Source organism: Talpa occidentalis, unplaced genomic scaffold, assembly GCF_014898055.3.
Source record: "Talpa occidentalis isolate TD23 unplaced genomic scaffold, MPIMG_talOcc4v2.1 talOcc4.6, whole genome shotgun sequence".
NCBI classification, from domain to species: domain Eukaryota; kingdom Metazoa; phylum Chordata; class Mammalia; order Eulipotyphla; family Talpidae; genus Talpa; species Talpa occidentalis.
This window is the reverse complement of record NW_023604972.1, coordinates 183,737-197,140: the sequence shown is the minus strand read 5'-3', so window position 1 is coordinate 197,140 and position 13,404 is coordinate 183,737. Positions and strand designations below refer to the sequence as shown.

The window sequence follows — 13,404 nt, the reverse complement described above, 5'->3', positions numbered from 1 at the left end:
ACAAGCTGGGCACCAGCAGTGATGGGTAGGGCCCTGGACCCCAGCAAGTCTCCCCGGGCTCTGGGAACACAGAGCCCAGATGCCAGTCGCTTTGCTGAAACCCTCCAAGACACTGCAGAGCCCTCCAGCGATGGCTCCAGAGCCTTGGGAGGGCAGGCAGCCCAGAGGGATGGGGATCGGCAATACCCAGGTGGAGGCAGCAGGGAGCCCTGGCCCCCAGGTCAGCACTGCCCACCGAGACCACACTGGGAGGTGGGCAGGGGAAGCACATGGCCCTTCTCAGGGGACCTTGCCCAGGGGCACTGGGCAGGGCATGCTGGTGTGGGATAGCCAGGAGGCCCCCGCAGGTAAGGCAGCTCCCAACTTGGGCACCCTGCTCTGTCCAGGGTGCTAATGAGCCTGCTCTGCACCCCAATCTGGACCCCAGCCCTGGCAGCAGGTGCGTTCACACACAGCTGCATACATAGTGCACACACACAGCCACGCACACAGCTGCAAAGACACACACAGAAACACTGGCTTAGAGGAAAAAGATGCACATTTTCTTGTTTAACAAAATAAATTAAATATACGAAGCTTCAGCTCAAACTCTATATAAAATACAGAGATCTGGGCCCTGGGTCAGTGGCCCTAAGGTGGACATTCAGTGTGGCCACCAGGCCAGGCGTGTCCCGGGCTCCGGGCTCGGCCAGGGCTCTATGGCCCAGCCCCCCTCTCATCATTATTAATATTATTATCTTAATTTCTTAAATATAAATACCAACGACCCTCCTCTCTGGCAGCAGAGGCCGGGGCTGGGCCCTAGATGCAGGCCAGGGCCTGGAGCTGCCACCTGACCCCGGGCCTGGTGGGCAAGAATAGCCAGCGGCCTGCAAGGCTTGGACAGCACACATGCGCGGGCAGGGGGTGTTGGTTTGCCGAGCCAGACGCCCCCCCAGGCTCCTACCGGGCAGTGGGGGAGACAGCAGCCCCTCGAAATCCTTCTCTGGGGCCACCAGACCCGTCACAAAGCAGCCACCATGACATGCCAACTGCAGAGTCACCAGCCCGGTCCTTCCACACGCGTCCACCATATGTCCTGGCAGGAAGGGTCAGCCACAGCACTCGCGTCTGTGTCCCTGCTGTGCGTCCGTCTGTGCTATGTGCATGCCCACGTGTCTGCCTGAGCTGGTGTGTGACTGTGTCTGTGTCCGTGTGTGTCCATGTCTGTGTGTGGCCGTGTCTGTGTGTGGCCGCATCTGTGTGTCCATGTCTGTGTGTCTGCGCCTGTATGTGGCCGCATCTATGTGTGGCCACGTCTATGTGTCCATGTCTGTGTGTCCGCATCTGTGTGTGTCCATGTCTGTGTGTGGCCGCGTCTGTGTGTGGCCGTGTCTGGTGTGGCTGCATCTGTGTGTCCACCGCGGGGGCTGTGCACATGGTGTACGGCTGTGCACACGCATCCATCACACACCCACACCTGTGTGAGTCTGGGGGTGTGTCCAGGCCTGTGTGTGTGCTTCACACAAGGCATGGGGCACTGCCGCACCTCTGGCCTGTGCCCGCTGCCCCGTGTGTGGCCGCTGTGCGTGGCCCCTAGCACTGGAAGTGGATGTGCTGCTGCGCGTGGGCCTTGCCCTCCACGTGCGCGTGCGTGTGTGTGTGTGAGTGCGTGTGCGTGTGCACGTCCGTGTATAGTTTGGGGTACAGCTTGGGGCCAGCCGCCAGGCAGGGGCCCAGCAGGTGCAAGGGGGCCGCCGGGGCCAGCAGCTCCTCACACAGCCCCGTGCCAGAGGCAGCGCCCGGGGCTGGCAGCGCCAGTGGGTCCTTGTCGGCGCCGCGGGCTGGGGCGGGCCCGGGCGGGCGGTGGGCGGGCCCAGGGGTGGCAGGCGCAGGTGCACACGGCTTCTTCTTGGCCTGGCAGAGCCACAGCAGCACGGTGCCCAGGATGAAGACCGCGCCGGCCGGGATGCCGATGACCACGGGCCACGGCAGGCTGGGGGCGGACGATGAGGGGGCCAGGGGTGGCCCTGGCGGCTTTGGATCTGCAGGAGAGACCAGAGAAGGGGTGGGCCCAGGGCGTGACCTGCGGTGGCCAGCCAGGGCCGCCTCCAGCGTCGCCGGCCACACACCTGGCAGCACTGTGAGGAAGGCGCTGCGGAAGCTGTAGCCCATGGTGTTGGCCCCCAGGCAGATGTACATGCCCGCGTCGTCCTGGCGGGCTCGCGCGATCAGCAGCTTGTTGAGGTAGGAGCCGTCCGGCCGTGACCATACGTCCCCGGTGGGCAGCACCACGAACTTCTGGCCGCCCACGTCGATGGTGGAGTTGTAGCGGCCCTCGGCCCCGTACTCCACCCGCTTCAGCCACTGGATCACCGGCTTCACGTCGCTGCGCACCTTGCACTGGAAGGACGTGGTGCCGCCAAAGTCCACGGTGGTGTTCACGGGGTGCGTGCCGGTGAGCACCGGCTTGGAGCGTGTCCGCTCTGCAGGGACGAGCGTGTGGGCGGGGCCAGCTGCCGGCCCCGCCCACCCGACAGCCCCGCCCCGCGTGCGCTGGCCCCGCCCCACCAGCCCCACCCATGCGCACTGGCCCCGCCCCGCCAGCCCCACCCCATGAGCACTGACCCCGCCCCACCAGCCCCACCCCATGAGCACTGACCCCGCCCCACCCCACCAGCCCCACCCCATGCGCACTGGCCCCGCCCCACCAGCCCCGCCCCCACATACACTGCCCCCGCCCCACCCCGACAGCTCCGCCCCGTGTGCACTGGCCCCGCCCCACCAGCCCCGCCCCCATGTGCACTGGCCCCGCCCCACCAGCCCCACCCCATGTGCACTGACCCCGCCCCACCCCACCAGCCCCACCCCATGCGCACTGGCCCCGCCCCACCCCACCAGCCCCACCCCATGCGCACTGGCCCCGCCCCACTAGCCCCGCCCCCACGTACACTGCCCCCGCCCCACCCCGACAGCTCCGCCCCGTGTGCACTGGCCCCGCCCCACCAGCCCCGCCCCCATGTGCACTGGCCCCGCCCCACCCCGCCAGCCCCGCCCCCACCTGCCCCAGGCCCTTGTCCAGCACTCACGGATCACGTCCACCTTGTAGGTGGCGTTGATGGCACCTGCCCGGTTCGACACGCGACAGGTGTACTTGCCACTGTCCTCCGGGCGCAGGTTCTTCAGGCTCAGCGTCCACTTCTTCCTGTGCTCACCAGCTTCCGGACGTGTCAAGGCCTGGTCATCCTTCATCCACATGATGTCCGGCCGAGGGTGCCCGCTGGCCACGCACTTGAGTCTCACAGAACTGCCCACCGGCCGCGCGATCACCCGGCGCCTCATCTTGGAGGGTTGCGTGAAGCGGGGCCGTGCTGCGGCGGGGAGGCAGGGTCAGTGGGGCTCAGGAGGGCTGCCCCCACCTGACCGCGGGGGAGACCCAGCCCCACGCTCACCCCACTGCTCGCTGGCTGGATCCTCAGGGCCCCCGGAGGAGCCGTCCTGCCCCGGGCTCTCCCTTCCAGGATTGATGTCGTCTGCGGAAGGGGGGGCACTTGAGATGGGCTTGCAGCCCTCTCCAGGCCCAGCCCGGCCCCTGCCCCAGCCCCACCCAGCCCAGCTGGTTCCCAGGCCCAGCTGAGAAAACTCTAGAACATACAGGCGGGGGGTGGGGGGTAGCACCGCCTCAGACCCCAGAGACAGCTGGGGCTGCCCGCCGGCCCTCGCCCTGGGCGCAGGTGACCGGACAGGCCTGTGAGGGACCGCGGGGCTGGCCCCACCTGGCTCCAGGGGTCTGCGGCCCGGGAGGGGGGCCGGCCGGCAGCTGCGGTAACCCTAACCCGCATCAAGGGGCCGAGGGCCTGGCGAGGACGCCTGGCTCACATTCCGTGCTCGTCCGCCCTGGAGGACGTGGGGACCCCACTGGCCTCCCATCCCCACCCCAAAGGCCTGGGGCTGAGCGGGTAGTCCCGGGGTGGGGCACGAAATGGCCCTGCCCGCCACGGCCCCGCCCCCAGCCCAGGACTGCCGACCCGGAGAGGGGCCTCCAGACTCCCGCCTGCAAGAGGTGGGCCAGCCTGGCCGCAGGCCCCCAGCTGGGCCCCCAATCCATGGCCGCTGCTCAGCCCCCACCGGCGCCGCCCGTCTCAGAGACCACCCTCCCCAGCCCCGAGGGACCCACATCTGAGTGCGACACCAGTGCCCCACCCTGGGCCCCCGAGCCACTGGGTGTGGGGCGCCACTGCCTGGGGCCAAGAGGAGGGGTGTCACTGGGAACCCCGCTGCTGCCCAAGCTGGGCCTCAGAAGCAGAAGAGAACAGAAGGCCCCTCGCTCCCGGTCCCTCTGGACTCTGAAACCTGAGCCTCAAAGTCAGGGCGACACCCAGCCCTGCCGCCCGCCCTTGCCCTTCAGCGAGCCCCTGCCCGCATCCCCACCCGCCCCCGCCAGTCCTGGCCCCATCACAGAGCCGCAGGAGCAGGGCCTGCGGGCAGGGGCGGCCACCGGGCGCAGGCGGGGGCGGGGCTGTGCAGGGAGGCCCTCCCGCCCGCCCGCCAGGGTCCGGCCCCCGTGCCCGCGGCCTCACTGACCCATGACGACCAGGGTGTAGTTGACGCTGAGGCTGCCGAAGCCGTTGGTGGCCTTGCACACGTAGGCGCCCGCGTCCTCCCGCTCCACCTCCTTCACCTTCAGCCCCTGCGGCTGCACGCGGAAGCGGCTCCAGCCGCCGTGGATGGTGCGGCCGTCCTTGGTCCACATGGTCAGCGGCGGCGGGTCCCCCTCCACTGGGCACTGCAGCCGCACGGTGCGGCCCAGCCGGGCCACCTGCCGTGGGCTCACCTTGTCTGCCATCCTTGGGGGACCTGGGGGAGACGCCGCATCAGGGCAGCGGCCGGACACCCGCTGGGCCCACGCAGGAGCAGACGCGAGCCCTGGCCAGCAGAGGCCCCGTGCCCTGAGCAGTGCCGGCCGGCGCAGAGGGCTGGGGAGGGCCTGTGTCCCGCCATGCAGCCCCAGGCGTCCGAAGCGGAAGGCCACAACCCTGAGGCACTGCCGTCAGAGGTAGCTGAGCCCGGCAGGTCCCGGCACAGGGCTCCTGTCCAGCCAGAGGCCTGCTGCCCACTGCCCAGGCCCAAGTCTGGGGGCGCATGCGGGGGTGAGGCACGACCAGGCCTGGGGGCACCAGGGTGGGGAGTGAAAGGCAGCAGGGAAGGGCCCACAGGCGTCAGAGGGGAGCGGCCTCAGGACCTCGGCCCCGCCCTGCTGTGGCTGGAGCCCGGGTGGTGGCCCGTCAGGGCCGCAAGGTGACCGGCAGGGATGTGGGGCAAGGCCGGGGGCTGGGCGGACCCAGCTCCCAGGGCCCCTCGGCTGGTTGCGGGAGGCACTGCCCACATGGCCCCGGGGCCAGCCTACACCTACCCGCTGGCCAGCGTAGCATTCACCTGGCCAGCTCCTCGCTCTTGAGCTGCAGCTTCCCTCCCACCCGCTGCGTGGGCACCGGAGGACACACCCCGCGCTGCTCCTGGGGCCCTGGCCTGCTCTGGACACCAGCTGAGGCACTGGGCGGGGGGAGGGGCCTGCCCTCTCCAAGCCCCGGGGTGTGAGCCCACCCCAGGCTGTCAGGGCCCCTCCTGTTTTCTGCTCTGACAGCCCCCGCCTCTGGGTCATCTGCCCGTAGCTGTCCCCCTCCTGGAGGGCAGCAGCTGAGGACGGCCCACCTCCCCCGGTCACTTCGCCATCAGCAGGGCCCTGAGGGTGCCCAGCTGCACGGTGACCGGGCTGCTGAGCACTGCTCAGGGAGGGCCCCCAGGCCTGGACCCACTGCCCCAGTAGGCAAGACCATGCCCAGCTGACCCACGCCTCCCGCACATGCACCCGCTCCCGATGCACAAGTGTACACGCAGACGTCTGCAGCAGGGCAGGAGCAAGCTCCCCGGCCTCCCAGAGCTGCCTGGACAGGCCCCCAGGCCCTGTCCCCACCCAGGCAGAGCGCTAGGGAGAGTGGCCACCAGGGGCTGGATGCAGACCCTGGGGCGGGACGCCCACCTCGGTCCCTGCAGAGGAGGAACAGGGCCTAGAGACAGCCAGATGGCCGGAAGCCTGGCCAAGGGTCGCCTGTGAGCAGCGTGGGGGCCAGGCAGGCGGCTGGGCCGACTGGAGCCAGCCTTATCCAAAAGCAAACAGCCCCCGCCCCCAGCGGCCGGCCCTGCCCCCACCTGGCTCTACGGACCCAACGGTGACCCGGCAGGTCCCTGCCCTCTGCAGAGACCCAGCAGGCCACCAGCAGGAGGCCCGGGCCCCGGACCTGGAGGCTTTGGCGGCTGGGGAGACAGTCACGCATTGCGCTCGGCCTGGGGAACCCAGCCCCACGTCCACCCTGGACAGGAGTGCTCCCACTCAGCCCGGAACCCGAGGCAGGCGCGGGCCAGGGTGACAGAGGGAGGGCTGACTGCAGAGCGCCTGGCCCACCCCAGTCCCCCCCAGGAGGCCCCAGCCCCCACACTCCCGTCACAGCCAGGAGGAGTGCTTGACCGCAAGGACGCTGTGGTGAAGGGCATGGGGCATGGGCCTGGGGTGCTGGGCGCCCGGTGGTGGGCCAGGGGAATCACCCCCTTCTCCCCACCCCCTGCAAGAGGGTGGCCGGGAGGCCCCAGGGGGCTGCCTGAGGCCACACTCCCACCTCCACCTGGAGGGCCCACCCAGTCCCGGCCGGCCCCACCAGCCCAGAGGGGTCCTTGAGCAGGCGGCAGACCACACCGGGCGGCTGGGGCCTGCCAGAGGGTGGCGGAGGGGCCAGCTGGCACACCTGGGGAGGGAGCCTGTGTGTCCCCTGGGCCCCAGCAGGGGTTGTGCCGGGAAGACCAGAGGGGACAGAGGCTGGGGAAGAGGAGAGGCTCCTGGGGGGCACAGAGTACCCCTCAGCCTGCTGTGGGTGGCCCCTCACACATGTGCCTGGTGCCGGCTCCTGGTCACCAGCTGGCCGGGTGGCCCCGTGGATCCTGGAGGAACTGGTAGGACCCGCAGGGCGAGTGGTTGCCCCAGAAACCAGGCCACTCTGGGCACAGCAAAGAGACAGGCTGACCCACCACACAAGCCGGCCCCAGCGTCCAACCCACCCCCTGCCCAGCAGCTGCTGCCCCCTCACCAGCGGAGCCTTCAGCAGGGGGCCTCGTAGACCGGTCCAGTCCCTCCTGGCCTGGCCCAGACACATGGGCATCAGGCAGCGCCAGGCCCGCCACATGGACACACCAGGGGCTTGGATCCCGCCACACCCCTGGGTTCCAAGCTGACCAGTCCCCCAATTGCCCACCCCCGCCCCACCCCCACCCCACCCGCCAAAGCCTGGGTCCTCTGAATGGCCTCCCCAGGGGGTCCAGCCCACCCACCCCAGCTGAGAGGGTTGTGTCCACCGTGGCCCTGCTGCCCGCCAGCACTGGGCCCTGACCACCGAGAGCCTGGCTCCTTGGCCCCGCTCTGGGCACCACCGAGGGCATGTGGTCAGGACGCATTGGGGCGGGAACAATGGGCAGGAGGCCAGATGTCAGGACAGGCAGACACCCAGGCCAGGTGTCCATGTCCCCGCCGGCCACCACCTAGCCACGCCCCTGGGGCGGGGCCACAGCGGGAAGCCACGCCCACGCTGGGGGCCCGGAGGCCAGCGTGTGGCGTGAGGGGCGCAGGACCCCTTCCAGCAGCCATTCAGTGGGGGCAGGGGCTGGCCGAGGCCCCAGGACCCCAGGGGGCTCCCCTCCCTTTCCTCCTCCCCCCAGCCCGAGCAGCTTCCTGGCCAGCCCGGCCCCAACTCAGGCTCAGCCCCAGCCCAGCCCCGTGAGCCCCATGGTGACCCCACTCCACCTCCCTGGCTCTGGCACCGTGGACTCCCGGCCGCTGCCCCAGGGAAGTGGCCAGGACACGGCCCGGCCCTCCTGGGGCCTGAGCACAGCCGGCCGGCCCCGCCTCGCCAGGAACGCCGTGACCCTGGGCAGAGTTGTGCGGCTGCAGGCGCAGCACCGGGAGGGCGGGCCGGGCGGGCCGGGCGGGGCGGTGGTCTGGCTGGGGCCCTGTGCCCGGGGCCGCCCTGGTGGTGGAGTGTGGGGCGCAGGACAGTCAGGAGGGCCAGCACGAGCAGGGGCGCCTCCAGAGGGGTGGCCCCAGGACGGGAGGCTGGCGGAGGCAGGGCCCGGTGAGCCGGAGGCGCTGCTGGGGAAAAACCAACATTTCCCCTTGGAGGGTGGGGAGCGCAGCGGCTGGCGGGGCTGGAAGGCGGCTCTGAGAGGCCCATTGATGGGGCACAATGGCCGCGGAGCCCGTGGGTTTCCAGGCCCAGCCAAAGGCGACTTTGTTCGCAGTCCCCTCCCCCCGGACAGTGATTTATTTTCGCTTCCAGGAGCAGCCCCAGACATCAATGGGGCGCTGGCCCGCATCCCCACCTCCAGCGCCCGCCAGCTAGCAGGCCGAGCACTGGCCAGCCACTGCCCAGAGGGCCCTGGGGTGGCCTGCGGCCCAGTGGACGGCGCACACTGGGCCAGGGCCACCCACCCACCCCACCCCCACCGGCTTGCACAGCCTGAGCACCGGCCCTGGCGCCTAGCCCTGGGCAGTGCTCGCTCAGCTCCACCGGACACACCGCAGCCCAGCACACGGACAGGGTGACCTCGGGCTGGCTCCGCGAGCCCGGCCACCACCACCCCGGAGCCTGCAAGCGCGGCCTCCTCAGAACCGCCCGGCAAGCTGGTTTGCGAAGGGCCCGCCCCCCACCCCGGCATCCACAGCAAGGACCAAGCGCAAGTGGGGAGCTAGGGGGAAGCTGGTGTCATGAGTGTGGGGTGAGACGGGGGCTTGCACCGGTCACACTGAGAGCAGCCCCAGCCCCGGCCAGCCAGGCCCGCTTCCGTCCACCCCGGGCAAGAAGCATCCAGGCAACTTCCAAGTCCAGGCTGGGAAAGCCATGGAGAACCTTGCCCCGGGCGGTGGTGCCGGCTCTCTCCTGCTGCCAGCCCTGCCGGACACCAGGCAGGGCCCAGGCATGCCGGGGAAATGTGGGGTCCCCAGTGCCAGGCCGGCCAGCGCACCGCCACCGTCCACAGCCCGGCGCAACCTCCCCTCGGCCACAGCTCCCGCCTCATCAGGCCAGAGGCCACCTCCAACCTCTCCCACCAGGGTGGCGGGCCGGCAGGTGCAGCAGGATGGGGGGGGTGGTCCGAGCAGATAAAAGGGGGATCAAAGCCCTGGGGCTTACGGGGCTGGCACAAGCGCCCGCAGCTGGCACAAGCACCCGGCCGGGCCACACCGGGCAGCCCCCAGCCTTGGGCCGGGCGGCCAGTCCTGGCAGGGCAGAGGGGGTGCCGGGCATGAGGCCCACCTGGGCCACCGCCCGCCACCAACACCCGAATGTGGCCATATAAGGCCAGGATGGACTCGTGCGCCCGCCGCGGGCGGGGGAGGGCGAAGCCTCAGAGGACTGGTGGACAGGGTGAGGGACACACCCAAAGGGCTGGCCTGGTCACGGGCCGCCTCGCTGAGGAGGCCAGACGGGGCACGTGGGCAGGGGACGGACGGGGCTCGCATCACCCGCCTCCGCCAGCCTCTGCCGCCGCCGCTCCCTGGGCTGGGCTGCCCAGCCCACAGGAGGCCCCAGACCTGCCCACCTGGATGGGGTGGTGGGCGCACCCAGGCCTGCTGTGGCCAGTCCTGAAGAGGGTGGTCCTCGGGGCTGCCCTGAAGGAGACCCGCATCTCCCAGGTGGTGCCATGCGCTGGGGACCCAGCCCGTCCCCTCTGGGGGTGGGAAGGCCCAGGGTCCAGGGCTGGGCACAGCAGCGGGCGCCCAAAGAGCCCCCGGCCCCACACCCCACCCTGGCTGTCCCTGGGGTCTCCGTGGGCTCCCAGGGCTCCAACTGGGCCAACCGGGCCGACAGCCCACTCCCAGGAGTCCGCAGGGGCCCAGCTGCCCGCGCCGCGGGCCAGCGAGGTGCCAGCGAGCGTGTGCGCAGGGGCAGGGGCAGGGGCAGGGCAGGGGCAGGGCCTGTGCCCACGGCGCCGGCCAGCGGGGGCGGCTCCTGGTGCGCTGCAACGCCCGGCGCGGGGCCGCGGGGAGCGCGGCGCGGGGGGGCGGCGGGCGCCGGGCGGGCGCGGGCACCGGGGCAGGGTTCAGGGCCGCGGGAAGGGGCGGCGCCGGCGCGGCCGGGCGCCAGGACTCACCTCGGGCGGCGGCGGCCGGCGGGAGCGCCCCCAGGAGCAGCGGCGGCAGCAGCAGCAGCAGCGCGGGGCGCGGCGTCATCTCGCCGGCGGGCCTGGCGCGGCGCGGGCGGGCGGGGCGCGGGCCGCGGGCCCCCCGCCGGCCCCCCGCGCGCGCTCGGGGCGGAGGCGGCGGCGCGGGCGCAGCCTGGGCGTCAAAGCAGACAAAGAGCTCACCCTGATGGCCGGCGCCCGCCCCGCGCGCCGTCCGGGCTCCCGGCGCGGGGCTCGGGCCCTGCCCGCGGGGCGCCCGGCCCGGGGCCCCCGGGCAACCGCCTGCGCCACGAGCCGACAGATTTGCGCCGGGCCACGTGGGGCGGGCGGGCGGGGCGCGGGCCGGGGCGCGGCGCCCCCCGGGCCGGCCCGGCCCCCCGCGCCCCGGCGCGCCCCGGCCCCCGGTCTCACCTCGCGGAGCTGGGGGCGACGGCTCAGGGCCGGGCCCGCGGGGGCGCCCCGCGGTCATCGCGCCCCGGGCGCCGCCCCGCCGCCCCGCGCCCCCGGGCCCGGCCTCGGGACGGGGACGGGGACGGGGACGGGGACGGGGACGGGCGGCGCTGCCTGGCGCGGGCGGCTCGGGCCGGCGCCGGGGTCGGGGCGGGGCGCGCGGCGGCGCGGGGCGGCGGGCCGGGGCCGGGGTCCCGGGGCGGCGGGGCGAGGGGCCCGGGGCGCCGCGCCGCGAGGCGTCCTTCCCTGCGGGGCTTTGTCAACTCCCGGAGCGAGCGCCGAGCCCGCCGCGCGCCCCGCCCCGGCGCAACTTCCCGCCAATCGGCGCGCCCCGGCCCGCCCCGGCCCGAACTTTCCTCCAACCCGGCGCCCGCCCCGCCCGCCGCGCTCCGGGCCTTAACCCTCGCCGAGCGGGCGGCCCGCGGGCGGGGCGGGGAGCCCCGGGGCGCGCCCCGCCCCCGCCCGCCCCGCCCCGCCGCGCGCCCGCCCCGCCGCGCGCCCCGCGCCGCCAGGTAACGCGGCGCCCCCCACCCGCACCCCAGCCCGCGCCGGAGGCCCCGGCCTCAGGCGCCCCCGCTCCCCGAAGCCGGCCCTCGCCGCGCGCGGGGCCGCCCGACGGCCGCGGGGCTCCCGCCGCGCAGGGGTCAGCCCCGCCGCGCCCCAGCCCCCGCGGCCCCGCCGTGAGCGCAGCCGGAGCCCGGCCGGCGCCCGCGCTCGCCCTTGGCGGAGGACACCAGCCCGCCGCCCCCGCGGCTCCGCACCCCCGCCCCGCCCGCCCCGCGGCGGAGAGCCGCGCCCCAGCCTCACGGCGGGCAGGTGTCCCGCAGCCGGGCGCCGAAGCCGCGCCCGGGGGACACAGGCCCGCCACGCAGGATCGCCGCCAGCACCTGGCATGGCCAGGAGGGGGCCTGTCCAGCGCAGCGCTCCGGCCTCCTGCCGCCTGCGTCCAGCACCCACCTGGCACGCCCTGCCCGGCCCGGGGCCCCGCCCCGCCCCCACACCATCAGGGCCCGTCAGGGTCTCCCTGGCCGTCCTCTCTTCGCCCCCAGTGACCGGATCCGGCTCCCCAAAGAATCCTGATGCTGCTGTGGCTCCCCAGTGCCCCCAACACGTACTCCTCGGCCCCGGAGGCCCTGCCCCTCAACTCTAGCCGATTCCCGCCGCTGCCCAGCGCCCTCCATCCCTACTGACCCTTTGCCGTGCTGGTCCCCGAGAACCCTGCCTGGACCGCCTCTGCTCCAGGGCCTCTTCCCGGCAGCCTCGGGGAAGACTGACCCGGGAGAGGCAGCAGGCAGGGTCCTCAGGGCCGAGGACAGCTGAGTGAGGGGTGCCGGCCAGCCGCATGTGGAGCCCCCAGGCCCTGCGGCAGGGCTCCCAGGCCTGCGTGGGCGCCTGGAGGGGGCACCCGCCTGTCCCCCACAGAGGCTGCAGGAGCCAGCCAAGACCTGCGCATCCCTTGTACTGGGTGGCCAGGCCGGCAGGCGGGGATGCGGCCGGCAGCGGGGCTCGGGCCCCTGAGGACCTGGGGCTGGGGCTGGGCAGTCAGGTGCCCTGGGCAGGTGGGCGGACTGTCCCGCGGGCGGAGGCCCCCAGCCTCCGCGGACAGGCCCGCGAGGAGTCACCACCGAAGCGTGAAGAGCCGACAGGTGTGCAGGCCGCCAGGGCAGGTGTGTGGAGGCTGCAAGGGTGAGAGCAAGAACCAGAAGTGGGCAGCAGAGGAGTGAGGAGTGCGGAGGCCTGGGGAGGGTCTTGGAGGCCGCCCGCCCGGTGGCCGTGCAGGCCAAGGCAGGGGGCGCTGTCAGGAAAGGGCAGGTCCTGGGGGCCCCCTCGGTGGGCAGCTCTGCCCCCTGGTGGCGGCACGGGGCATGACAGCTCCCCACGCCTGCTTCCTCCAGGAAGCCCTCCAGCCTGCGGGCTCCCCTGTTGCTCAGGACAGTCCGCTGGAGTTCTGAATGGGCTCAATGCCCCTGTGACACGGGGCCTGAGGCAACTAGCAGGCCTCTGGGTCTCAGCACCCCAACTCAGCCCCGCACACCCATATTGGGCTGCGTGAGCCCATGTCTGCCTGCTGGCGCGGGCAGGCCCCAGGGCGTGCTGGCCGCTCCGAGTGGCCAGACCTGCCCCGTGGGGGTGGGCTGGGGCTCCGTGCAGGGAGCATGCCCGGCCCCCCGGCATCCTCTGCTCCTGAAGAGCTAATGGACGGGGCTGGCTCTCCCTGCAACAGCGAAGACAGCAGAGGCGGACACAGATTCAGCAAGACTGGGCCCCCGCCATGAAGGGGTCCTCAAAAGACAGGGGCACATGCGGGGCCCCGGCTGTGCTGCTCCTACGGGGGTGCTTTGAGGGGGAGGGACGCAGATGAGCCCTTCTCGGATCCAGAGTCTGCTGGGGACGGGGTGGGGTCGTGACACTGGGTGAAGGGAGAGGTCACAGGGGCCAGATGTCTCCCCACTGGCTGTCTCCTGCAGGAATCTCCCTTCTCCCCGCTGGCACTGCAGTGGGCAGACCGTCAGCCCACGCGCACCGGTCACCGTCCATGCCACCCCTGCACCCCCCTCCCTGGCAAGGCCTCCCCTGCCTGCCTGTATCCACCCCAAATCCAGCACGGAAGAGGTGCCCAGTGACCAGTCCTCCGAGGTGGACAGTGGAACAAGTGCACCCGCCCACTGCCTGCTGTCCGCCTGCTGCACCAGCCTTTCCCGCACACCCGGGAGTCCGGGGCCGGGACCGGGCCCGCCCGCAGGGCACACC

The 13,404-nt window shown here is 72.5% G+C and overlaps 1 protein-coding gene across 1 annotated transcript; it reads right to left on the bottom strand.

The window, feature by feature from the left end:
- Positions 1–267: 267 nt before the first annotated feature.
- Positions 268–10,256, bottom strand: FGFRL1 (fibroblast growth factor receptor like 1). Its single transcript, XM_037530170.2, has 6 exons — positions 10,174–10,256; positions 4,564–4,836; positions 3,432–3,512; positions 3,069–3,350; positions 2,112–2,465; positions 268–2,024 (listed from the first exon to the last, which is right to left on the bottom strand). The coding sequence occupies exons 1-6, from the start codon at positions 10,250–10,252 to the stop codon at positions 1,576–1,578; spliced, it is 1,518 nt and encodes a 505-aa protein (XP_037386067.1). The 5' UTR covers positions 10,253–10,256; the 3' UTR covers positions 268–1,575.
- Positions 10,257–13,404: the final 3,148 nt, after the last annotated feature.